The sequence below is a fragment of the Euprymna scolopes genome, chromosome 24, assembly GCF_053919585.1.
Source record: "Euprymna scolopes isolate OS-2025 chromosome 24, ASM5391958v1, whole genome shotgun sequence".
NCBI lineage: Eukaryota > Metazoa > Mollusca > Cephalopoda > Sepiida > Sepiolidae > Euprymna > Euprymna scolopes.
Window position 1 is genome coordinate 82,205,061 of NC_136505.1, and position 25,260 is coordinate 82,230,320.

The following is a 25,260-nucleotide window of genomic DNA, read 5'->3' on the forward strand; positions in this document are numbered from 1 at the left end:
CTGGTCATATGTTGGCGAGGTGATTACTGTATCAAACGTGAGGCCGCCGTGGGACCGGGAGAGACAAATAGTCTACATCGCAATTCTGGCTGTGGCGAAAATGGTGATTTGGACATCGAGACTGCAAGATGGCCGGAGGGTGCTGCCTTTTTCTGATCAGAATCTGATCGCTTTCTTTAAACACCAACTACGGGTAAAGATCAGATGCGACAGAAGAAGGCTGCATCGCGTGGCTTTTGAAAGAAGATGGATACAGTTAGCAAGTCTGTGTGTACAAAGAGGGGCCAAATTTGAATACGTGTTTCCTGCCTAGGTATGGAGCGCGCAGTTCTGGGGTTTGTCGGACCTCCGCCCCTTTCCAATTTTACTTCCTTCAGCCTCTCAGCCAACCGAATAAATCTTGTTTCCCTTATTAGAAAGCTTCCAAGACCTCATATGACACTATTGGTGTCTTCACGAATGCATGCAGCGAGGTGCAATATTGCAGTAAGGGGGGGGGGGTTGACCGGACGGGATAGAGGAAAAGAGGGCAGAAGAGGGGTCTGATTGGGACAGGGCAGAAACGTCTATGGGATTTTGACAAGAAAAGAGAAAAAACAAATAATTGTTTTTATCTCATTGTCGTCATATATCTGTTAACATGAGAGGTTGTTTTTAAAACCTCTGTTGAGAGGTATGAAGAGATCCAGAGATTCTTGGCTGATTAAGGCTGACAGCTTAGAATGGGGATCAAGGAAAGAGGGTCGCCGCCGGGCATTGTTCGACCTGGGGTGACTAATCACTCCTAATTTGATAAATAGAAACCTCAGTGCAAATGGGGGTTGAGGTTTGGGAGAGATAGGTTCAAAAGAGGAGTAGTAGAAATTAGGGGAAGAGAGAGGTGTTTAGTGGACAAGCCAAAGGGTAAGCTCTAAGAGAAAGAAAGAAAGAGCGTTTGTAACCACTCTCTGAAGGAGAGGTGGGAAAAAGGGGTTGGATTTAGAAAAAGGAATTCTAAAAAGAGTAGAGTCGTAGCCAGCAAACTGAACGGCTGGGCTGGTCAAGCGCTCCTGATTTGGGAGCCCTCAGGGCTTGATGTTATGATGTTAACTAGCCTGTGTTAATGGGAAATCTGTGACTTTACTGGCCTGGTCTTACATCATTTCACTGCTATAGTCAGTCACCTCAATTTAGACAGTAGCTGTTATGAAGTAATGAAATTAATAGTTTGTTATTGTTATAAACCGAAGTTCTGTTTGTTTGTGGTGAGGACTCTTCATTTTGCAGCAAGCCGCAAGGACCAGTGGAGTGATTGATGTACCCGGAGACTACCTACACAGGGTGGGAGACGATTCAATCGAGAGGATAACTGCCCCACCATGAAAACACAGTGAGTGAAGACGATCAACAGGCCAACTTGTGACGGGACAATGTATGATCGAAAGAACACCTGTCATATCGGGTGGAATCTGACGAGGTTAAGGACACCCGATGTGGTTGGGGCGGTATCGATCTCATTATAATCACACCTCCAAAAACAACAATTTTTTCTTTTTGATACCATGACAGCAGTACCAGCTCCCCCTCCCCTTGGGGGAACTGGTTTCCCCTTCCCTACCTCTTTCACTCCACATTAAAAACGACCTTGTGTCATATTTTGCTTACGTGGAGAATCAAATAAATACCCCCCCCCCTTCTGAATCTACAAAGTTTGCCGTTGGTTCCAATTCATTAGACATGATGATGATGATGATGCAGTGAGATGCATGAAGTCAGTTCAAACCATTTTGAGTGAATTTTGTTTCAAATACAATTTTTTTCATAAAACTCTTATCCATCACAAACAAAGCAGATTTCCATTTGAACATAAGAGGCTATTATTTGGGACCATATCCACAGAGACATTATGTAGGGAATTGAGCAGAACGATGTTTGTTCACATTACATTTAAGTTTCAATACAGTCAGGGAAGTAGGAGATTGGAAGGGAATTCCAAAAAACCTAGCAGTTTCAGAGAAGAAACTATTAGAAGGCTTTCTAGCATCTACAGTGAAGGGTTGAGATTTTGCTGCTTGACAGGTTAGTGAGTGGAGGGGGCACAAGTATTACAAGTTTGTCAGAGCACATTCCATTAAAGTATTTGTAAAAATAGAACAGGAATGCAACATTGCAGTGATTGGAGTCTGGTTGATAGTGCAGGACCTATTCGGTTGGATCTTGTCTAAGAGAGAAACTGGTGGGAAATGTACAAGCCGAGATGTGGCAGCAATATTTCATACATGACCGAATGATGACTGTTTTCAAAGGAAAAATGCCTGGAGAAGATTTGTCATTGATGTTTTGCTGTTTATGCAGAAAATTGCAAACTTAAAAAAAAGTAACAAGAAAGAAAGAAAGAAAAACAAAAGAGTTTGTTTCCATGACAACTACATTTTTAATACTATTTACAGTGGAATACTTTCAAGTGAGTATGATACAACCTTTATGTACACATCATGAAAATAATGGAATCATACAGATTTTTTGTGAGGGGGACAGAAAAAAAATGGCAGACTGTTCACCACCTGAGATTAGAATCACTGTTTTTTGTTTGTGTGTCAATGGGGCAGATCAGAGGTCTGACCCAACAGAATAACTCGTTCTTTGTTCAGAAATATACAGGTAAAAATCCAGGTAAAAATAGCAGGTGGCAATAGTTACCGTTTCTGTCATTGTCAATCAAGAGTAGTAGTAGTAGTAGTAGTTGGAGTAGCAGGTGGAGTCATACTACCGATAGGACTCTTTGTAAATCAAGGTGATCACTCTCTTTGTTGAGATTTTTTTTTTTAATTATTAGTTTGTTTCTTATGAAATGAAATTTTAATAAAAAAAAGTTTTTGCTTCCCAGAAAAACTGAAGAACTTTTTTTTTGTTCCTTGAAAAAAAAAAGTTTGGATGAGTTGTTTTTCAGCTTCTCCCTTCAGTTTGTTTCGGCAGCACGAAAAAGATTTTAAGGCCGACATTTCTGGGATTTAAGAGAAATGAGAATTTGACTAAAAGAAAAACGAAATATTAGCAATAATAGAGAGCAGTAATCAAAGAGTTTTTTGCATTTTTATCTCTTCATTTTTGAGGGTTTGATTTTTCCTGGAAGGGAAAAAGTATGTCCCCAATGTTAACAGAGAAGGTGATGGGGGGAGGGGGAAGATTAAAACCTAAGAGAAGGGAGAAAAGGATAAAAAGTTAAAACAGCAGATTGAGGAGGGGAATGGGGTTAAAAAATTTATTTTTCTTTTAAATGAAAGAATCGCGAGATCTGGCCGTGCATCATCTTTTCAAGAAGGCCTGAAAATAAAAATAAAAATATCTAAAAAAACAAAAAACAAAAAAAACAATTCAATTTTAAATGTTATAAAAATCAGTAAAAAAAGAAATTAATTTTAGTCAAATTTGTTACTAAAATTAGAAATGTCAACCTTTTCTTCAAACTTTAATATCTCACAATTCAAAAATGTATGAAAAAAAAAAAAAAAAGAAAAATCCACAAGAATCTAACTTTTATAATCTATAAAAGTTATAGATTTTTTTATGGATTTCTTGTGGATGTCAACAAAAAAAAATTCAGATATGAATTGCAAAAGTTAAATGAGAACCATAAATTTTGACCATATAAAAAGGGATCAATGTCTTGATGTTTTTATTAAGAATTTTATTTGATTTTTATAACTCAGATCACAATGTCCAGAAGTAAATTGATCTGTGAAGAGACTTTTAACGAAAAATGCTAATTTTCTTTGCATAATATAAAAATGTGTGAATAGAACTATGTATACTAATAAGATGAAAACAAATTAAAATCAATAATGAGATGTCCCTTTGTAAAGCAAAATGCAAATTAGTTAAACTTAGTATGTCCATTGTATACATATGCTCAGCAGATTAGAAAGCTGATGTTAGAGTTTTTTTTTTGTTTTTTTTTTGCCAGATATTTTTCTGCTCTCTACTCGGATCTTTGCTATAAAGGACTTTACAGGAATCATTCTATATACAGCACAATCTAAATCTGATTTTTTATATACTAGCTGTCCTGATCTGGTAATACCTGAGAGTATTTTTACTTGCATTCTTACTTCACAATAAAATATTTTTCAATGTATAGCATTATGTTTAACATTCTTTTTTTTCACTCTTCAATAATTATGTTTTTAAATGATTTAGAATGAAATACTGATTTACGCAAAATATGTGAATAACTAATGCTTCTAAACATTTTTTTTGGCAGCCATTTGCAAAAATCTGAATTATAAGAAATGGATAGCTATTATTATTCTATGAAAATAATGAATCCCTCTCAGTTTATGCGCTTGAGAAAAAAAAAAAAAAAAAAAAAAAAAAATACGATCAATAGAACATATATTCGATGAAATAAATTCAAATCAATTTTCATTATGCAAATGCGTAATTCACTGACCAGATTGAGTTAACAAATGCAATGCTATTTAGGGCTGATGGAGAATTTCTTAATATAAATTTATATGCAAGATATAAGCATTTCATGTGAACAAGATATTAACGTTGTTTTAAATTAAATTTGCGTGTACATTGACGTGAGTTTTTTTATTAGCTTTTTTACTTATGTTCACCCCTAACAAGGCATATCGCCACTTGGACATAAGGGCTACTATTTGGGACCATGCCGAGGAATGATTAACAAGATGTTGGTTTACATTACATTTAATCTTCTGCATACCAGTACAGTGAGGGAAGCAGGAAGAGAATTCGAAAGTCTAGCTGTTCGAGGGAATAACTATAAGAGTAGAAGGCTTTCTGGCATTTAGGGATCTCAACAGTGAAGGGGTGTGTTTTTGTTGCTAAGCGAGTTCGTTGGGAATATGTACATTGAAGGGGGGGGGCGCAAGTTCAACAAGTTCATCAGAGCACATTTCATTAAAATACTTGTAAAACAGGCACAGAGATGCAAGATTGCAGCGATGAGACAGGGGTTGGAGCTTAGTAGACAAAGTGGGACCTATTAGAGTGAAGATTCTTTTTTTGACCCTATCCAAAAAGGAGAGAGAGAGTAGTAGATGAACCAGACAAGATGTGGCAACAATACTCCATGCATGGGCGAATGGTGGCCGTGTAGAACTACAGGATAATCTCAGGTGTTAGTAGTTTTCTAGCTCGATAGAGGGAACCCACCGTTTTTGCAGGAGCCTTCACAATGTCCTCAATGTATTTGTTCCAGTGCAAATGTTAGGCCAAGGAGTTTGAAGGAAGAATTCTTAGGTAGGGTGTTATCATAATTATCAGTAGTTGGAAAGGCTTCTTGTTATTGTTAAAGGAGAGCAACTTAGTTTTACTAGCATTAAATGTTACCATCCATTTGCGACCACATTCCACTACTGTCTGGAGGTCATTTTCTAACGATTCTGCCATTGTCTTAGATTTGTGTACATTTGTTCTTCTCTTGTGTGTATTACAGAGGGTTACATCATCAGCAAATACACTCATCTTGGGCATAATATTGCCAGGGAGGTCGTTTATGAATATCAGGAATAATAGTGGTCCAAGGATCAACCTCTGATGCACTCTTGCATTAATGTTACGCTATTTGGATGTCCATCAATGACAACCGGAATGGTCCTATTGTCTAAGAAGGATCTAATTATATTTAGTATACGTCCAGTTATACTGTATACGTCCAGTTATACTGTACGATTTAAATTTCATTAGCAGCCCTTTATAACAGACTTTGTCAAAGGCCACAGCCCTGGCTTCACCTTCTCCAGTGCATGGTATATGGATGACTTAAAATATCTGCAGAGTCTAAATTTAATAAATATTTGAGATTTGAGACTGACAATATCTCTGAGAAATGTACCCCCCCCCCACCATTCATTAATTTAAAGGTACATTTTTGATTTCAGGATTATTTCAGTTTAAATTCAAATGAAGTGTGGAAAAGATATTTTTCTCAGTAAAAATCCAACAGAAAAAAAAGAGAATCATAAAATGTATGGAAATATGTTCACAAAGTGAAATTTATACAAAATATTGCACCCAAGGTGAAAAGGATTAGTCGTGGGTGAAAGTGTATGTCTGTACAGGTTGAACATGGTGTGTGCAGGTGAGAGAGAGAGAGAGAAAGAGACAGAGAGAGATGCAGTGCTGTTAGAACAGTTGTTGACCACTCACCTCACAGAGAAGATGCAGAACACATTGGCACTGAAAGGGAGGAGGAGGAGGAAGGTTGACAATACTAGGAGGGGGAGGGAAACAGAGAGAAAATAAATGAACACCAGTTTATAGAATGAACAAAGGATGGACATTTGCATAACTACTTCTCTCCAGATTTTGTTTGTTTTTGATATGAAAGAAAAAAAAATCGACATTCAAAATGAATAGTTCTGCTTTTGCACAGATATTTTAAGTAAACAGCAAGGTGGGAAGGATTACAAGGCTGAATACACACAATAGGAGAGAGATAAAAGGAGAATTAAAAATATATATATCATATTGATATTTATCTGCTTCAAAAATTTGGTATAAAATGTTGCAATGGTTGTGTCCCACTGAAGGTGAAGAAATACATGAAAATATGAGGATTTTAATAAAAGATCAGAGAAATTTTAATTTTAATGCAAAAAGGCAAATAATGCAAAAGTGAGTGAATGCAGAAAAAATAGAAAAAATTCAAAAGATTTTATCGATATTCTTTTGTAAATATGTTTAGATTTCAAAATCTTGCAAACAGAAATTTAATTTCATTAATTTTATTTAATACTAGCAGTACCTAGCCAGTGTTACCTTGGAGCATTTTTACTTTCACCTTTATTTTGCCTTAAAAAAAAAAAATCTTGAAAATTAAATTTAATTATGACTGTATCATTTTGTCATTAAATTATTACTTAAACTAATTTTATTAAGGTGATGTTTTATCTATACAATTATTGCATGTAAAAAATTCCCAAACTTTCAATACCTGAAGGCTTCAACAGTTTAAATTGTAAAATATTAATTGGTCACAAAATAATCATTTTTTTCTGAACTATTTAACATTTGTTTATGAAGAAATCAAAATTTATTCTGGTGAAGTTAAGTTCATAATTATTGGAAAAAAAAAAAAAGTTTATTTTGGTATTTTACACTTTAATTTTTCATTTCAATAAATATTGAAATTTTAATAAAAAACAACAAAAATAAAATTTGATGTGTAATCATCAAAGTTACATTTACTTGAGAAATACAGTCGTTTTATAATTAATATATATATATGAGAGAGAGAGAGGGGTGTTCCACTGACATTTTCAGAGGGGTAAATTGACTAAAATCTATGGTTATCTCCACTGCACAATTTTAATACACTTCATATTTAGTCCAAAAGCTAATAAAACTACAACTTTTCAAACATTTTATATATATATATATATATATATATGTGAAAGATATGATTATTAAGTTTAAGTACTTAAGAAATAACATTATGGTAAGTTTTTTTATTGCTTCCACTATTTTATATTTTAATTTAATCTTAATAATTAAAAAAACATACACTTGCATAATATTTTGAATGAAAAAATATGCCATTTTATTGCATATGCACTATATCAAGCAATAATATCAATAATATCGATAATAGTTTAATATTTGATTTAGAGAAGTTATTGTGGCAAATTTTCAAGTGATATCCTTTCACTTGGCACAAGTTGATAATTACTTGGAGATAAATTACGAGAAATAGAATTCCAAACTAGGTTGTAATAATAAAACTGGGTGCGTTAAAATCTGTATTTTCCACATAAGGTTAAATGAAGCAGAGGAAGAGAGAATTCCATGAGAAGTGATGTCACTGACAAGAAGGAACATCATGCTAGGATTACCTTTACGACGAGACATCATTACCCAACTCATGTGACAATCAAAGAACAGCTGTTTCTGTTGATGAACAAACTATGAAACCTAACAAAATAGGCCGGGAGATGAGCAGACTTTGATCCCTTAAAACTGAACATCGGAGATTCCCAATGAGATTCAGTTCTTTCCGAACTGACTGAGATTTGGGATTTTATTGAGGTTTTCATCTATTTTGTGCCATCCACGCCAAATTAGTCAACCTGTTGTTTTGTTTCTTGGAATTTTTGCATCAAGTTGATTTTATTCTTTAATTTTTCATTAATTTCACTTTGTTGAATATTTCCATTTATTTGGTGATATTTCTAAGATATTCAAAAGGCATGGATTTCAAAGGTGGAATCTAAGTGGATTAAACAGTTGAAAATTCCTAGCAAACCAATAAAAGACCTCTGATAAAGGCTGGAAAATCCAATAGTCGAAACGTGAAAATGTCAATAATCAAAACGAGAACAACAGTGGGAAAACATGGAAATTTCTATCCAATTTTTAGTTGGAATTTATGTTGCTGTATTGATCCAGTTGTATGGCCATTTTTAGTGTGCCTCTCATTTTTTGAATATTTATTAAAATCAAACTATAAGGTAAAAGTAGTTGTGAAAAATACCATGCAAAACAAAATTAATTACAAATATAATTTCACCAGAATGCATTTCAACCATTTTAATCTATATAATATATACAAAAAAAAAAAAATCACTGACCTTTCAAAACTTTAAAGGAATTTGAAAGCATTTAAACTGTCAAATAGTCATTTCTGGTTTAAAATTCTTAGCAACTAAGATATTAAAAGACTGAAATCATGTAATATTAAGTAATTTCCAAAATTATTTACATCCAATAATTTTATACGCAGAGATTAAAACAACATTAACAAAACTGATTATAGGTTTATAGAAATTTTGTTCAATTAATAATTTAATGACCAACCGATATCATAATTAAATTCACTTATCAAAATCTTATTACAACCCCCCCCCCCAAAAAAAAAACAAACATACCAAACAAAAAATGAAAGTAAAAAGAACCCTTGGGCAACACCTGATAGGCACAGTTATTACAAAAAGTTATAAAAGAATAAAATCATATAAAAAAAAAAGTGTTCATGAAAAAAACTATGCAATAAAAGTGAAAGTTTCCATTTGTAAATGACTAAGAAGGCAGCAAAGTTGTGCAAGAGTGGAAGGGGCAGCAGTTTAAATAGGGCATGTATTTCGTCTCCTTCATCGACACAGACCAAGACACAATGACAACAGAGGATATAGGTTTTCCCCCAATGGGCTTAACAGGTCGAGAAATCAATGTACCGTTTGAATTTCTCCACTCCTCGACGCACTTCTGCTTCCCTCAACATTTGTTCACCCATGTTTCTGACAACATCTGTCACAAATTTGTCTGTAATGCCAGGGCAAGATTTCTCTACCAAGTCAAACGCATTCCTCAGTTCATCAATAGCTTCCACCTTCTGTGGCGGACGAACCACTTTGTAACGTTCACGAAGCTGAAAATCAGAAAGAAAAAAAAAACTTAAAACAAAGTATTTTTATTTCATCTGAGGTTAGATGCATTGTGAATGATTTCCGACTTTTCTTGTTTGCTGCCATTTAGCTTGTGAAAAAAAAATGGCAATAAATATATAGGTCATTCTAAAAGCAATGTATCCTATTAAAAAAAAAAACAAAACTTTAGTGTTACGATTAAAACGAGTGACCGTTTGTGCTCCAGAATTTATTTTTCTATACCACCATTCTCAATGCACTTTTGCCAGCGATGGGTGCCCGAAGTGCACTTTATCACTCACATGTCACCACTCTGAAATCGACAAACCCATCTCCTAACTGTGCTGACATCGCTTAGTAAATGCTCCATAGGCGCCAGCGAATGTTGATTTGTTCGATTTTTGTCTGCATAGAAAAATTTAATGACGCATCTCTGCTTCTGATCCATGTCCATAACAAGGGTTGCTTTCTTAGAGTCTCACACTGTCAATATCTGCAACAACAAAATAAAAGATACCACCCATGGAATTGTTAATAAAATTAACAATCCATGCGTGCGTGGTCCCTCTTAGGTACTGCATGTGAGATGATTCGACAAAAAATAGTGAAAAAATGATGAATATGAGAAGTGTGAAGGGCCAACGTTGCCTTTACATTTTCAACAAGTTTCAGAAAAATCTAATGGATGGTGCAAAAGTTATGGGGTAAAAAAAAAGTGTCATTTTTGCAATTTTGGGTCATTTGTGACCTCTTTTGAGCTCCTGGGAATGCAGAATACCAGTGAAAATGGATAAACAATGCAGTTTCATGCCTTAAGACATGTATATTTGAATTCAGCACCATGGAAAACCACTATATAGATGTACATATCAAGTTTTTGAGTAATATGAAAAAAGAGCTCCAAAAAGGCATGTTTTTTTAGCCCTAAAAATCCCAGGGGGATACAAACCAGAATTTTGCTTGGGTCACGCATACTGAATTTATATTAAGAACAATAGCCTTCACATTTTGGCCAAGTTTTAGAAAAATCTAATTGATGGATCAAACACTATGAAGCAAAAAAGTGTTGTTTTTTTTTTTACCTCTTTTGAGCCCCTGTGGACGTAATGGGAATTTTCGAAAAAACATTTTTTACTGTACACATCTATTTAATGGAATACAATTTGTGCAAAATTAAAAAAAAACTAATGAATGTTATCTGGCAATTCTCTGGAATAACGGACACACGGTTACCACTGAAAACATAGTTCCCTCTTTGATAAATCAGGGGGGGGGGACAACAATCCTTCTTATTGGTACAAAATATGATGTCTGAGTTGTCCACCAAGTTTCAGTAATACATATCCTACAGAATTTGTTTTGTCATTTGATGATATGCATGACTGCATTGATATTTGTCCCATCACCAGCAGATGTCATCCTAAATGAGTTTCACATTCACTGGACCATAATCCTCCAAGATTTTTATTGATGTGCTTATCTCAAAGATACTGTCCATCAAAACACTCCCTCAGACTATTCCAGAACTGAAATGGGGTATCACAGCCAAAATCAGTGCCAAGAGAAGAATGTCAGAATCATTGATAATTTTGCATATCACATCATTCAATGTCAATTTCAAAGGCTGTTGGATTAGCATAAAGTTTTTCTTTTTACTCAGCACAACTAAAATTAGAAATATTTTTTGTCATCTTGTTTGTTACCAAGCACATTTCCATTGCAATGAGAAATTTGTTTTAAAGAAATGTTGAAGACACCAAGGACTTTAATTCCAAAATATGCATCAGGACAATACACACAATGACAAAGTTATTATAAATTATAGGTTTAATAATATAATAAATACTGTAGTAGCCTTTAAATGTATATAAATTAAACATTAACGGTATAAGCCAGTCCAAGAAAAGATTCATGATGTTGTTACATCCTTGAATTCAGACTCCAAATATATCAATTTTATGTGTTTATGTTATTACAATTAAATAATTTGTAGTTAAAATTAGATCTTTTTACATCTGTATGTCTACTTCATTTTATTAAAATAGCGATGAATGTCTGTGAAAAGTCACTTCTGATAATGGTTAGTTTTAAAATATGCAAACAAAGAAAATATTTGTGGCGATTTTAAATGGTATCCTTTTTTATTGTCATAAATTGAACTCATAAGAAAAAATTAAAATAAAATGGTGATGTACATCCGGGCTTGAACAGGAGATCATTCGATCTGTACTTGAATGCTCTACCACTAAGTTATATCTTGAGATTATAATAAATCTTTTTTTTTTTTTTTTAAGAAGAAATGATTTGCTGAAATTTTATTATCTCCCCTTGGCCAGTGTAATAAAAATATTCCCCCTATAAACATTATTCTTATCTACAAGAGAGAACATCTTTTTTAAAATCGGATGAATTTCTGTACAAAACATATCTAAGAACACTGCCAGACATATAAATTAGCTTTGTGTAAAATTTGCAAACGATAGACTCAACAGTTTCGGAACCTATGAGGAAGGAACACACACACACACACACACACACACACACACACACACACACACACACAAAGTGGCTTTTATATTATAGTAGAGTACAAAAAAAAAAATCCTTTTCTAAAAACTTTTCTCTGCAATTATTCAGTATAATTTTTGTTTTTTTACACGTTTGCCCCCAGCCGCATGTTTGCATCATCATAATATGTACACACACGCATGCTGAAAATATTCAACATTATTTTCCAATGATTAAAAAGAAACGTCAAAAGAATAATTTCTAACCTCACTAAGAATAGGGAACACCGTGAGAGAAAGACAGGCTGAGGGTGGTTGTTTAGGGGTCACAGATGAAGAGTCAGCATTTTCAGGTTCTGCAATAGGTGATGACATGGCCTTTGTTTGCCGTGGTGGCTGTTCAAAGAGAAAAGAAAAATAGGGAAATCAATTTTTTTTCCTTTAAAATCGACCATTTACTTTTGGAATGTAAAAGAAAAATCAATATCAAAATAATATTCAGTTTTCTTTGTTAAATCTGAAAAAAAAAAAAAAAGGTAAAGGTTTTAAATCATTTACTTAATTCATTAATTTTTAGAAAATGGGAGAATATCAATCCCACAAAATCAGTTGTGGTAGGAATATAAAGTTTTTTTTTTAATGAAATAAATTAAATTTGGATCTTAATTGCAGGGCGATGGATTGCTTCTAAATTGGCCTCATATAGTTTTTTGAAGAGGACGCTCTTCATTTCACAACATGGAATCATTATAAGAGAGGAGCTAGTTCCCTTTAATTATATCAGCACACAATTAAGAAAAGTTGAAAGCATTTTGGAACAAATATTTCATATTAAATTATTTAAATGAGACAAAATTCAACCTTACAAATAATACAAATAAGTGATCGAAAATTAAAAAAACAAATAAGACAGGTACTAATATATATATATATATATATATATATATATAAAGCTAATTTACAATGAGACATGCTATTATATTTCACTGATTGTTAGTAGCAGCAATAGTAAAAACAGTTGGCCAAGAACTGAAATAAAAGCCGTTCAGTTAATTAGTGAAATTATGACTATTTTTCTTTTGAAAAAGAAATTCACACATTTCAAGGATCAGCCATGATAGTTATGAAAAGCTGAAAACAAGTGAACGGTTAGGAAAGAGGTTAAAAGCTTATCTGTTTCTAAAAGAAGAGCGACTAAATGATGAGTAGGTCAGTGGATTAGTATCAAACGCAACAGCTGGTCAGCTCGACGAATATACATGCAGGATTATTTGAAATAAAAAAAGCTTCAATCCACAATTTAAATTTACAAAGCTTAACTAAAAACTAAACTAAAATTGCTCACTTTTAAAACAGGCAGTAGATAATAGTATATATTGGAAATTTATTTAATTGTAGTAATGAAAATTACTTGAATTTTTAAATAGTTCAGAAAATATTTTCTCAATTCAATCTGTTATTATTGGCCCGTGTCTAGCTCATGCAGAATATAACAAACAGCTCAGAACTGTTTGTTACATTTGTAGATTGGTATTGGTTGTCAGCTTGCAAGACAACTAGGACTGCATTTTACATACCACACTTCCATCCATCCATAGCTTTGAGCTCCAGGAGGGGCATAGGCCATCCACAACTTTGTAGATGCTTTTGTATCGAGTTCTTTTTTCGGGGTGAGGGTGTCGATTCCACACCCAACCTTCCCAGAAGGTACATACAGCGCCTAACCTTCCCAAATGCTCACCCATCTGATACTGGCCAGGCACAAAATTGCTTAAGTTCAGTGACCTAGCGAGAACCGGTGTGTCACCATACATACAACACTTGGCATTCCTAAATAGTAACAGCATCCAGATGTCAAAGTGGATTTTGGATAATAATCTTTTTCTATTTCCCAGTAGAAAACATGTTTGGTCGACTTTAGACCAGCTGTGTAGTCATGTCAACAACATAGAAGCCGCCGTGGAGGAATAAAAAAGAAAAATGACAGCTGACAACATATCCAATCTACTTTTATGTAAGTCTTTAGTCACAGAAAGTATTTTATAAAACTTAGTGCTTTAAAGAGTAATTATTGTCTGCAACATGACAATTTTTTAATTCCAAATTTAAATAATTCGAAGCTTGCTCAGTCATCTATATCACTTTAACTATTGAAAATAAATTTTGTAAAAATAAATGTTAAAAAATATTAGATCTTGAAATAAGTGTGGCAAATGAAAATGAACTTTTGAAGTAAATAAATATTTGAATGCTGGTCAGTTTGAAGAAACAAAGGCTGCCAAGCTTTATTGGTAATGCTAACCCACGCATCAAAATATTTTGAAACAATCCAATAAACTTTCTATTCCAAATCAAAAAAAAAAAAAAACTTTGTTAGAAAATATAGTAATGATTAGATTCGAAAACGGCCAATCATGCTTTCATTTTATGCAGAAGATAAAAATATTGTGGACGAAAAAGAAAGCTTTATTTTTATTAAAAACAAAACAATTATCCAACTTACATGCATGTGGAGTAGAGCAGGGTTACTAGTATATGGGTTCATTGTGTATGTGGGTTCGTGGAGGTTTCTATCATCTGAGATATGGTAGAGAGACTGAACCCTATAGGGCTTGTGCATTGACTGCAGAGGAGTCATAAAAACAGGCGTGAGAGAAACAAAAATGGTGGAAGTAATAACGGTTTTAGATAAAACAAAATGCAACGGAAAAATTATGGGTGACGGATATTGACGCTCTTCAGGATTTAGATTGAAGGTGGGTTAACAAATAAGAAAATCAGGAAAAGTTTTAAGGATTTGAATATTAAAAATGATGAGAAAGATTTGTTTAATATGACTTAAATGTGATCAACTCATTAAGTACCGACACCCAGAAAAGAGAATAGAAAAAAATAAAAGAAAATACAATAAATACGTAATTCGATAGTTTATCTAATTATTTTTTTACTTTTTTTTTTTTAAAAAGTAAACTTCTTTAAATGCGAGCTATTTCTTTAAAGTTTAGAAAAAAAATGTTTATTAGTTAACAAATAGGGAAATTAACAAATTTAGATTTAAATATCAAATAAGTAAAAAATTGAAACTTGAAATTTCATTTTTGATAAACAAGAGTCATGAAAATTAATTTTTCTTTGCAGGAGAATTACATGATAATTAGTTTAGTTTTACTAGTTTAAATTGTTTACAATTTCTGCATTAAAAAATAAAAATAAGCCTGATGCTTATTAGAGAGGTGGAGACCTTTTTATACATTTTATTCCTATAACTCTTTGCTAGTTAATAATAACAGTTTTACAGTGATGTATAGTGGGATAAGTAATAAGATTATACATCTAAAAACAAAAATCGGTTTAAGGCTCCTAAAATTAATACTAAAATTGTCTGCAAGAATTCATGACATAGTGTATAAAGTATTTGGTAAAATTCAGTTGTAAGTTAAACTTTTCCAGAGGTTGAAGATTCAATCCTGAGTGTAGATGACACTCAAAATACAATTACAAATTACTTAGAACTTTTACCCAGTCATGTGCTGGAATGAAAGAATGCTACCTCTGTGGATTTAAAATTCTGTGTAAATTACAGAGTGACAGAAAGATACACTTGAAGGTCAGAGGCTACATTGACCGAAACATTAAAATAACACAAAGGATGAGAACAATCCGAATAATATAAATTATCAATCCTCATCTCAAAAATATTACAATGAAAATATAATTTATAATTTAGAACCCCCTATTACAATTTTGATTAAATGCTTTTTATTATTACATAAATTTATAATGACAAGTTTATTAGATTTGGTGTTTACTAATACACACTCCCAACATTATATGTAGAGATAAATATGCTTTGTGTTTTTCACTGTGTCCATCTTTTCTGTTAATGTCACATTTTTTTAAAACTAAGATTTAAATTAAAATCAATACTTTTTGAAAAAATTAAGATTGAAAAGGAAATTTACTTTTAGTTTTGGAGATTTTATTAACACAACTACCAATGATTAAAACGATACACATATTTCCATTTTAGAGTAAAAATTTTAAGGTAAAAATAAAAAACAGCACACCTGGATAGAGAAAGACTGACAGGAAATGGGAGGAAAAAGGAGAAGATAGATCCCTTGCTATGCTTGGGGAAGGTTGTTGTTATATAAATTAATAAGGATTTTAATATTTGATTGAAATTTTATTCAATTGATTAAATTGGCTTGATTCACATATTACATATGAAATAAAAATATGAAAAAAAAAAAATTAAAGTAAAACTTATTGAATCAAAAGCATCATCATCAAAACAAACAGAATAGAAAGAGTTGTCAAATTGGATATCTATTTTGGTTAACATTCAAGTTAACTTTTAAATAAAGTTTTTGAATGACCCATTTTTAACTCCTTCAAAGGAACTAACATTTGAGAAAACAACTAGATAAGACTGGCATTTAGGAGTGGGGGTGGTGGCTATGAATGTCAATTTCAAACATTTTTTGTAATTAAGCAGCCATGATTAAATTAAACAAGTCGTCAAATCTAATCACATTCGTTTTTACTGAAACATTCAAAAAGTTTCCATGAAGCTCTTCAAAAATTGTCATCTGTAATCGTTCTCAAGTTTAGGATACGTTTTAATATTCAAATACTTTTTTTTCATTGTTATCAAAGAATGGTTTATTCTAACATGTGACATTTGGGCCTAAATAGCATTTAAGTTGACATATCAAACTAGCTAATTTCCATTTTTTTTTTTAAATTATTGTACCATGTTGCAGTTTATATAAAAATGTTGTCCTACCAACTGCTAATATGAAAGCATCTTTCAATAATGACAGAAAAACCAAAATCTGCATATTTTTTTTTTTATTTGAGTATGAAAAGAGTTGTTTCCCTTATAACTAATTTTTTTTGTACAAGTTTACAAAATGAGAAAACAAATCTAAATAACATCACTGTCGATCTCAAGCCATTCAAGGTAAGTATAGCTAGTTATATATAATTTGGAAATTTTTATCAAATTACATTAAAAAATTTCTAATCAGAACACATTTTTTAAAATATTTATTTATTTTTTTTTTAATCAAAATACATTAAAAATTTTTTTTTTTTTTAATCAAAATATATTGTCTTGTCTATATAATTTGAAGTAAATGAAACGAACATTCTGTAGAGTTTAAATACCTCCCGTCAACGTGTTAATTCCAATAACCTTGGTGCATTATTATTATTTTTTTTTTTTAATCAGCTTAAGACAGATCTTTGGTATGAAGACAAAAAGCCTTTTTTTTTTTAAATGGCTTTAATCTATTTAAAAAATTTTCTAAAATATTAATTTTTATGAATTCAGTGAGTAAAGTGTTAAACGTTTTTGTTCTGATGAAATTGATAACTATGCTTTTGTTTCAAACAATATTCTAAGAAAGTTATAATTTAAATCTGGAAAAAACAAAATATTTAAAATTTACAATTGTTTCTTTCTCCTGAAAAATATGAAAAAAAAAAAAAAAAAAAAAAGCTTCAGATATGAAACATGAGTGCCCACAACTCATGACAACATTAAACAAAAAAACAATTAATATTAATAATAATAACCAATTAAAGTGGAATGTTTGTGATTTTTTTCACAAGACAGTTATATTACATGACATTTTCAAATATCTATTAAAGTGTATAAGACAATAAGGCTGTAAAAGATAAAACTTAATTGCATTATCATTGTTTTTCATAGAATTTCTTCTATTTTGCAATTGAGGCACGAGATTCTATTTATTCAGCCAATGACACTCTATAAGGTCAAATAGTATCCTGCATTTTAAAAGTGTGAAACAAAAAATATATTCACAAAATGATTTGTACATTCCAGATAACAAAAATTGTATCCAATATACATGACAGAAATAAAAAAATGGTCTCTTCTTGTCAAGTTTGGATTTGACTCTTGCCCAATTAACTTTTTTCAAACTTTTTTAATATGAAAATTGAGTGAAAGATAGTTTAAAACCTGAGAACTCAAAAACTGGAATTGGAAAATAAAAACATAAATGGTGTGTATGTAAGTCTGTATCACCATAAACTTTTATTCATTCCATTCATTTTTAATCGTCTCGTAACTCATTCAACTGATAATCGATCCATTTCATTAACTATTATCCTCAAGTCGTTTTTAGTAATAAAATATTGGAAAAAAAGAAAGCAAGGTTTATAGAAAAGAGTCTGCTTAGTAAAGAATAGTTTTTGTACTTCAAAAGATGAAAAGTAAAAAAAAAAAAAAAAAAAAAAAAAAAAGTTCCACAAACCAAAATCATGATATTATTTAAAGCAAATGAAATCCAATGAAAATTGCCACAATCCAATGTAAAAATCAAAGTGATTAGTCAAACAAAGTTTCATTTTAAGTGAAAGTAGAAAAGTTTTGTATTGTATTTCTATCCCGAGGAACAAAAAGGTATCAACAGTGACTTTAGGGAAATACTGAGCGAGAAAAAATCCATTAGTAATTTTAATTTTTAAGATATTTGAAGCAATTTAAAGATTTTTGTTGCAATTCAGATGTAGCAATATTGAAATGTGGTTGTATAAAAGGTTCTATTTGACAACATGTGCAGATCTATGAAAGAAAAATATATAAATAAAAAAATATTGATTTGAGAATTTTAAGTAGGATGATCACTGGAGTAAATGTGCTATTATTGTGATTGAGAGTTCTAGCTGGAAATAGCATAGACAAGTGACAAGGATGACCATAAACTCCCATTTACACAATTTTGAATGGCCTTCTGCCTAATTTATCTTAATTTATTAAAATAGATTTTTCAAAGAAATTCCTCAAGCTGTACTGCATGGAATGCTACTTTTAGTGTTCCAAAATTAGCAATTTTATTTTTCCAAGATTATATATTATTGATAAAAGTGTAAACAGGATACAGTACCCATGTTAAAAATGTTAAAATGGTCTCAAAATTCACTGAAAGTAATTAAAAAATGCTTTTCATTATATATCACATACCCCTTCCCCTACAAAAAAAGGATGGTAAATATAGTTTTGAAAATGTTGAAAAGTTTCCCCTTAAGTTAACCAACAAAAAGAATCGAGGATATGCACACTTATTGAATTTGTAGACAAGAAAATGAGAGTTAGGAAAGAGGAAATATTAGAGAGAAAGAAAGACAGAAGGGGTAAGTGGAGAGAGGGAGGCACGGTGAGAAGCCACTTACTCTGTCATCGGAGTAGGCGGAGTCAGAAGAAATCGGATATGAAATATCCGATTTGCTGCGAACATGTCTGCTAGCCTGGAAAACAACAAACAAACTCAAGACCCGCGCAACAACAGACAACAAAGTGCAAATACAACAAAGCCACACAATTGATACCAGCAGAAAAAAAAAAAACAATTGAATAAACCACAAAACTTTAACAAAGAGGAGCTACAGAAACATGGGTAAAGCAGACAATATTTTAAACTTTAATTTAAACAAATATGGCTACCTCGTATTGCTTGGGGGTTCTAATTTCTGTAAATTACATTGCTTACTTTTTACCTTTTATGTAATCTAATTTATTATTTGAAATCTAATTTATTATTTGAAATCTAATTCATTATTTGAAATGTAATTTATAATGTGAAATGATGGAATTCATTCTAGGATAAAATCAGAGTAAAAATAAGGATAGATAATTGTTCAAACTGACAACTTCTATCTCTAAATGCTAACAATTTGATCCATTGTGGCACAGATTGAAGAGAAAGTAATATTCCAAAGGAGAGGGCTGAATGTAGGAGAATTATTGACAGAAACTCAAAAGAGGAAACAATAGCTTTAAGAATATTGACAGGAATGCATTCTGTAGAACAAAAAATATGCACTTATTGATGGAGATCTATTTCCAGTTTATTGCAGGTAGGTTTACGTTTTAGATAACAAACACAAATTAAAATGATTGAATCCTATTGAAAATATTTCATAATACAATTTTTTACAATCCTATTTTAGATAATCATTTTTTAATGAAGATAAATTCAATGGATACTCAAAAAGAAATATTTATTGAAAACTCATTTTTAGTACAACATTGTCCGGACTAAAACAAATCAGGTTGCGTGATCTAGAAAAATCAATGTGTCACACAAAAAATTATTGAAAACATTTTTTTAAATGTAATTTTGAAACTCATAAAATGTTTTGCTTGAATATACATTGCTTGTTCATTGATAGAATGCACAAAACAAGATCAAATAGGCCCTTACAAAAAAATATGTTGAACAAATTCATAGTTTCATAATCACATTTAACAAAATATTTATAACACATTTTTAAAGTAATAAAATATTTTTAAAAATATCAAAGTTTTATATAAAACAGATGAAAAGAACTTATGAAAGATGAAAACAATAAAAGCAAGTGAGTTGAGCAGATAATGGAGAAGATGTTATCAAAATTAGCAGACAACAACAAAACAAAGTCAGATCAGGGGAGAGAGCTCTATACATAAACTTTTGTTCAAAGTAGATGTCTGCCCGCAACACAGACCAGGAATATTTGAGACATGCACATGTAAGACACAACGAGTAAGCAGACACTAGTTGCTGGGTTAGGATAAGGAATGAGATAAGACTTACAATGTACTCATTCTGATGGTTAGGAATAACTGGAGAAGAATCAGCTCGGCCATGATGGCTTAGAGGACCTGATCGTAGGGGCTACAAGAAAAACACCATGCATTTTGTAAAACTTTTAATCAAAATGGTATGTTAAGAATTTATATATAAAATGAATAGTTGGCATAAAAAATAAAAATTAAGGCAAAAATTAACAAGTATAAAAAGAGGAAGTCATTTTTCTTTGTGTCATTGAAAAAGGAATCAAATCGATTCTTAAGTTTAATAAGACATATTTGTTTAGATCATTTTTATTATTTGATAAAAGTATGGATCTCTGAAAAACAGATAAACCATGATGATGTCTATAAAAAACTTTCAATCACTTTGTCCAGTCAAAAACACTATCAATAATTTCCCCCACTTTTCATCTGTGCCTAAACCTAAACATAGATTCCATGAACAAAGCCTCTTTCTTAGAACTGCACGCCTGTGGAATTATGTTCCGCTTTCCTGCTTTCGAGCTGACTACAATATGGTTGTCTTCAAGTCTAACGTAAACAAGTTTTTGATGAACCGTTCCATATAAGTTAACAAATTTACCAAATTTCCATTATTAATGATTACTATATTGTCCAATTTCTACCGTACACTCTTTAACTCTTATCCTCGAGTGGCCTCTTGGCTTTGATAAGTGTTGATGCCTATGTAAAAAAAACAAAAAAAACACACAAATTGCTCTCAGCAGCAATTTGTGTTGGACAAAGCAGATAAAATTGTCAGGAATAATCTAGTGAGATCTTCAATCATCTATTTAAAACTGTATTTAGCCATGGTGCAACTGCACTTAGAATTTCCATCATGAATTATGAACCCTATCTTGTTCAGAACATTGAATGCCTCTTCAGACATGCAATCAAGCAAATATCCTCCATCAAACACATAACATTTTAATTATATTCATTAACGTTTCACCATTTAGTAACTAACTTAAACACCCACAAAATTAATCATTTTGCTGGCTTATATTCATTAACGTTTCACTGTTTAGTAATTAACTTAAACACCCACAAAATTAATCATTTTGCCAACAATAACCCGGAACACCGTTTTGATCTCCATGTATCAAACACACATATAGATGCCTACAAAGGCAGAAAACAACACAGCTCTTCGCATGATTTTGAAACAATTTTTTCCCCCTCAGAATTGTTCAAGCATAGAACAAACTGCATTAATTATTAACTGCCAAGAAATAGCATCCTTTAAAAAATTTGCCAAAACTAATGCCCTTACATAATGCACTTTTGATGAGTTGTTCAACTATGCAGTATACACAATTTCATCATAACGTCTTTATAATTTAAATGAAAATTTTTTGTGCATTAAGTATTATCCCAATTGCTATCTTGTAAAAAATATTAAATTGCATTATAGCAAAAAAAGGATTGTTTAGTAGAACAGAAAAGTTAAATAGAAGAAATGTTCCAATATTTTCTTTTCATTTGTAAGATATTTGCTGTAAAAAAGAAAAAAAATACTTTGAAAACATGCCTCAACTTCTTTGTCTTCAATATAAACGAACTGAAATATTAATTGCATTAAATATATATACAGTAAAAATATAATTAAACTGGATGCTGAATAGCACCAAGTCAAAGTTAATTGTTAGAAGAAATTAATTTAAAGAACCTTGAAAAAATTATAAGAAATGAAAGTAAAAATTGATTTGTATATTAAGAAAAAGATAAGTGCTTAGAAAGAAACAAAGAATTGTCTGAAAGAAAAAGGTTGAAGATTTTAATCAAGCAAGAACATGTTTTTTTTAAAGTGATTTGAATTGACTTTAGAGAAAGATTTTTGCAGCAGAAAAATCCAATGATTAAGCTTGGACTAATTTATGTCGAAAAGAGATTAACAGAACATAAGTTTTTGCTGTGGAAAAAAAAGGGTTAGAATTTTTATTGATCTTATTTTAAAGCATTAAATTTTAAAAAGTGATAGAGAGCAAATAAGATAGATTTTATGTGATGAGTTAACATCTCTCCACAATGCGACCAATATTTCAACAATAAGAAAAATATTTGATGTAGATTTTATGGAAAAGATTTCAAAAGCATTTCACACGAAGAAATATTTCTAGGAAATAAGCTTGGAAATTGAGAGGAAAGGAAATAGGAATATCCGAAAAGAGAGTAGCAAAGAAATATTTATCTTTTTGAGACATGGAAAGAATGAAGTTATCAAACAAGCATTTGTTTTTTGTTTACGCTTTTTTTTTTTTTTTTTTATTCAGAAATTTCTCCAAGTGAGCAAAACAAAACTATGACCTTGCATATTTGGCTGATATTGCGCTGACAATACTTCTTGTTATTCTCAGGATCATCTTGTTTATTAATTCCAGTAACCTTGGAGCATTATTTTTTCTGTTTAATCATGTAAATCTATTTCATCAAATGGAATTTGAGACTGCAGTAGATTAACTAGTTGATATTCTTTTTCAAATCAAAAATTATAATTTTGAGGCAGGTGTTTTTTTTATTGAAACAAGCTTGAAATTTTTAGTTTGTTTAAAATAACTTTAAAGACTTAATTTTCTTATAAACATTTACAAAAACTACAATGTTTGCAGCAGAATAAATTCCTTTGAATTATATGAATTCATTTTCAAATATCCTTAGTTACAAAACCAAATGTACATGCAGAGAAAATAAAGATGGATTCATATTAAACACTTGTCTGATAAATTCAACTTTTTTTTTTTTTTAAATATTTTGTTCTGAGAAATTAGAAAGAGCAGTTTTATTTTAGAAACGTTAAGCTGGAAGCTTAAATTACAGCTTTTAAAATAATACCGAAGGACTCCTGGAACGTTGCTCATTTTGAGAGGGTTGAGCTGTTGTTTTTGTTGGAGGTGGAGGGGCTGGACGTAAAGGATGTATTTTCACCATAGAGTTAGAACGTTCAACCTACAAATTGAGTTGAATTTAAGCAAAGCAAGACAATTTATATTGTTCAGACAACTATTCTCATCTTTATATTCAATGTTTCAGACAACGAAACTTCTCAACTTCAAGTGCATTTTGTCAACCTTGAGAACCTTTGTTGAACTCTAGAATTTAAACTAAAACTTATTTTATCCACAGGTGTATATAGTCTATCGACCATGACTGAATAGGAGTGTTATGTTATTCTTAATCATCACTTGAACCACCAACTGCCTGAGGAATGTTACTTAAAACTGATCGTTAACGCTGTTGCATGTTCAATGCTAGAATAAACCTCATCTTGTCTGAATAAAAGGTTCAGTTCAAAATTTGGTTAGATTCCCAACTTTGAAAAAATTCAATCTAGGTTTTTCACTTTTTCAGGTGCATCAGTTGAAACATGGTGAATATAATAACCAAGATGAGAATAGTAATCTGCATAATATAATTACAAATTATCCTCATTTAAAAAATTTAAACAAAACAAAATACTTACTTTAAAATATAAAATATACTGTTTTACTTTATAACATTACAATTATAGAAATATAAAAATAGAAATGAGGTTCAAAAATAGGAGTACATAAGAGTCCTAATTAATTCTTGGGGTTAAAAACTATGAATTTATCAAAATTTATTTCAATTAATATCATTCTACTTGCATTTCTTTTGACCTGATTAATGCTGGGTTATCTTTGGCCTCAGTTCTACAATTCAATATTATAAAAGGTAAAAAGAAAAAAAAAACCTAATGGACCGTAGGTGTAAAGGACATTCAATTCTAACAACTCTGGATTTTTTTTAACTGTGAACAAGTGAATTTTGCGATTAAAAAATCCAACCTCCTCATCCTCAACACTTATATCAAGGTTTTGCGAACATAACCTAGACATTACTGTCAACAAAAAATTGCATTGAACAAAGCACATCTCTAAAATTGTTTAAAAAAAATATAAAAAAAAAAAAAAAACACTGAGTGTCTTCATATCACTCAGCAAGAATAATTTGTTCGCTGGTTGCCAGTCATTCTCTTTAGAACTGTATGCAGCTGATATGGTGTGGCCACACATCAGTCTGGAAATTTTGCTCAGAATATTGATTGTCTGGAAACCGCTCAGAAATATGTCAACAAGTAAATCTATTTTATCAAACACCTGTCATACCCGGAATGCTCTGCTTTCCTTGGCTTGGATTCATCAAAGCTCCAACATCTAGCAACTGATTTGGTAAATATCCACACAATTTATCCTTTTACCAACAATAACTTGAAACACCTTTTTGATCTACATGTGTCTAAACACATGTAGACATGTGGCCTAGAAAGTTAGAACAAAAAAACCCCAAAAACCCCAAAGCTCCTATGACTTTCAAAAATAATTTTTCATATTCAAAATTGCTGAAATATGATAGTGATTGCCCACATCCAGAATTTTGCCAAAACTACACCTGATACCCACTTCTCCCCTCCATACACACACACACACATATATATATATATATATATATATATATATATATATATACACACACACACTTACATCTAGTGACTCACTAGTGATATATATTTTTGAAATTTGAAAGTCAATAACAATGTATATTTTTTAAAATAAATTTTAAAATCTAAGCTTTTAGCATAAAATACCATTTTTTTAATCAAGTCCTTTCATTTTACTGGTATTAACTGTTTAAAGGATAATCCTCCTATGGATACAATAAATTATTCGTTTGATGTTGCAGACATGGTTTCAAAAGAAAGCCTGCTTCCGTGTGGTGTGATGTTTGTTTTTTGCTTTTTTTTAAATAGAGA

General features: G+C 31.3%; 1 protein-coding gene across 18 annotated transcripts in view; it reads right to left on the reverse strand.

Annotated features, from left to right (window-relative positions):
* Positions 1-2,389: 2,389 nt before the first annotated feature.
* LOC145246805 (serine/threonine-protein kinase 26-like) overlaps positions 2,390-25,260 on the reverse strand; it is a 203,264-nt gene continuing 180,393 nt past the window's right edge. For 2 of the 18 annotated variants that reach the window (XM_080108607.1, XM_080108608.1), the window contains exons 8-14: positions 23,322-23,435; positions 20,488-20,568; positions 19,085-19,159; positions 14,382-14,501; positions 12,146-12,274; positions 9,180-9,373; positions 2,390-3,303 (exon numbers count right to left, since the gene is read on the reverse strand). In XM_080108607.1, coding sequence (XP_079964733.1) covers positions 3,294-3,303; positions 9,180-9,373; positions 12,146-12,274; positions 14,382-14,501; positions 19,085-19,159; positions 20,488-20,568; positions 23,322-23,435 — 723 coding nt within the window. In that variant the 3' untranslated portion in view covers positions 2,390-3,293. The remainder of the gene's footprint in view (positions 3,304-9,179; positions 9,374-12,145; positions 12,275-14,381; positions 14,502-19,084; positions 19,160-20,487; positions 20,569-23,321; positions 23,436-25,260) is intronic. The other 16 variants (XM_080108609.1, XM_080108611.1, XM_080108610.1 and 13 more) reach the window with 8 other exon arrangements.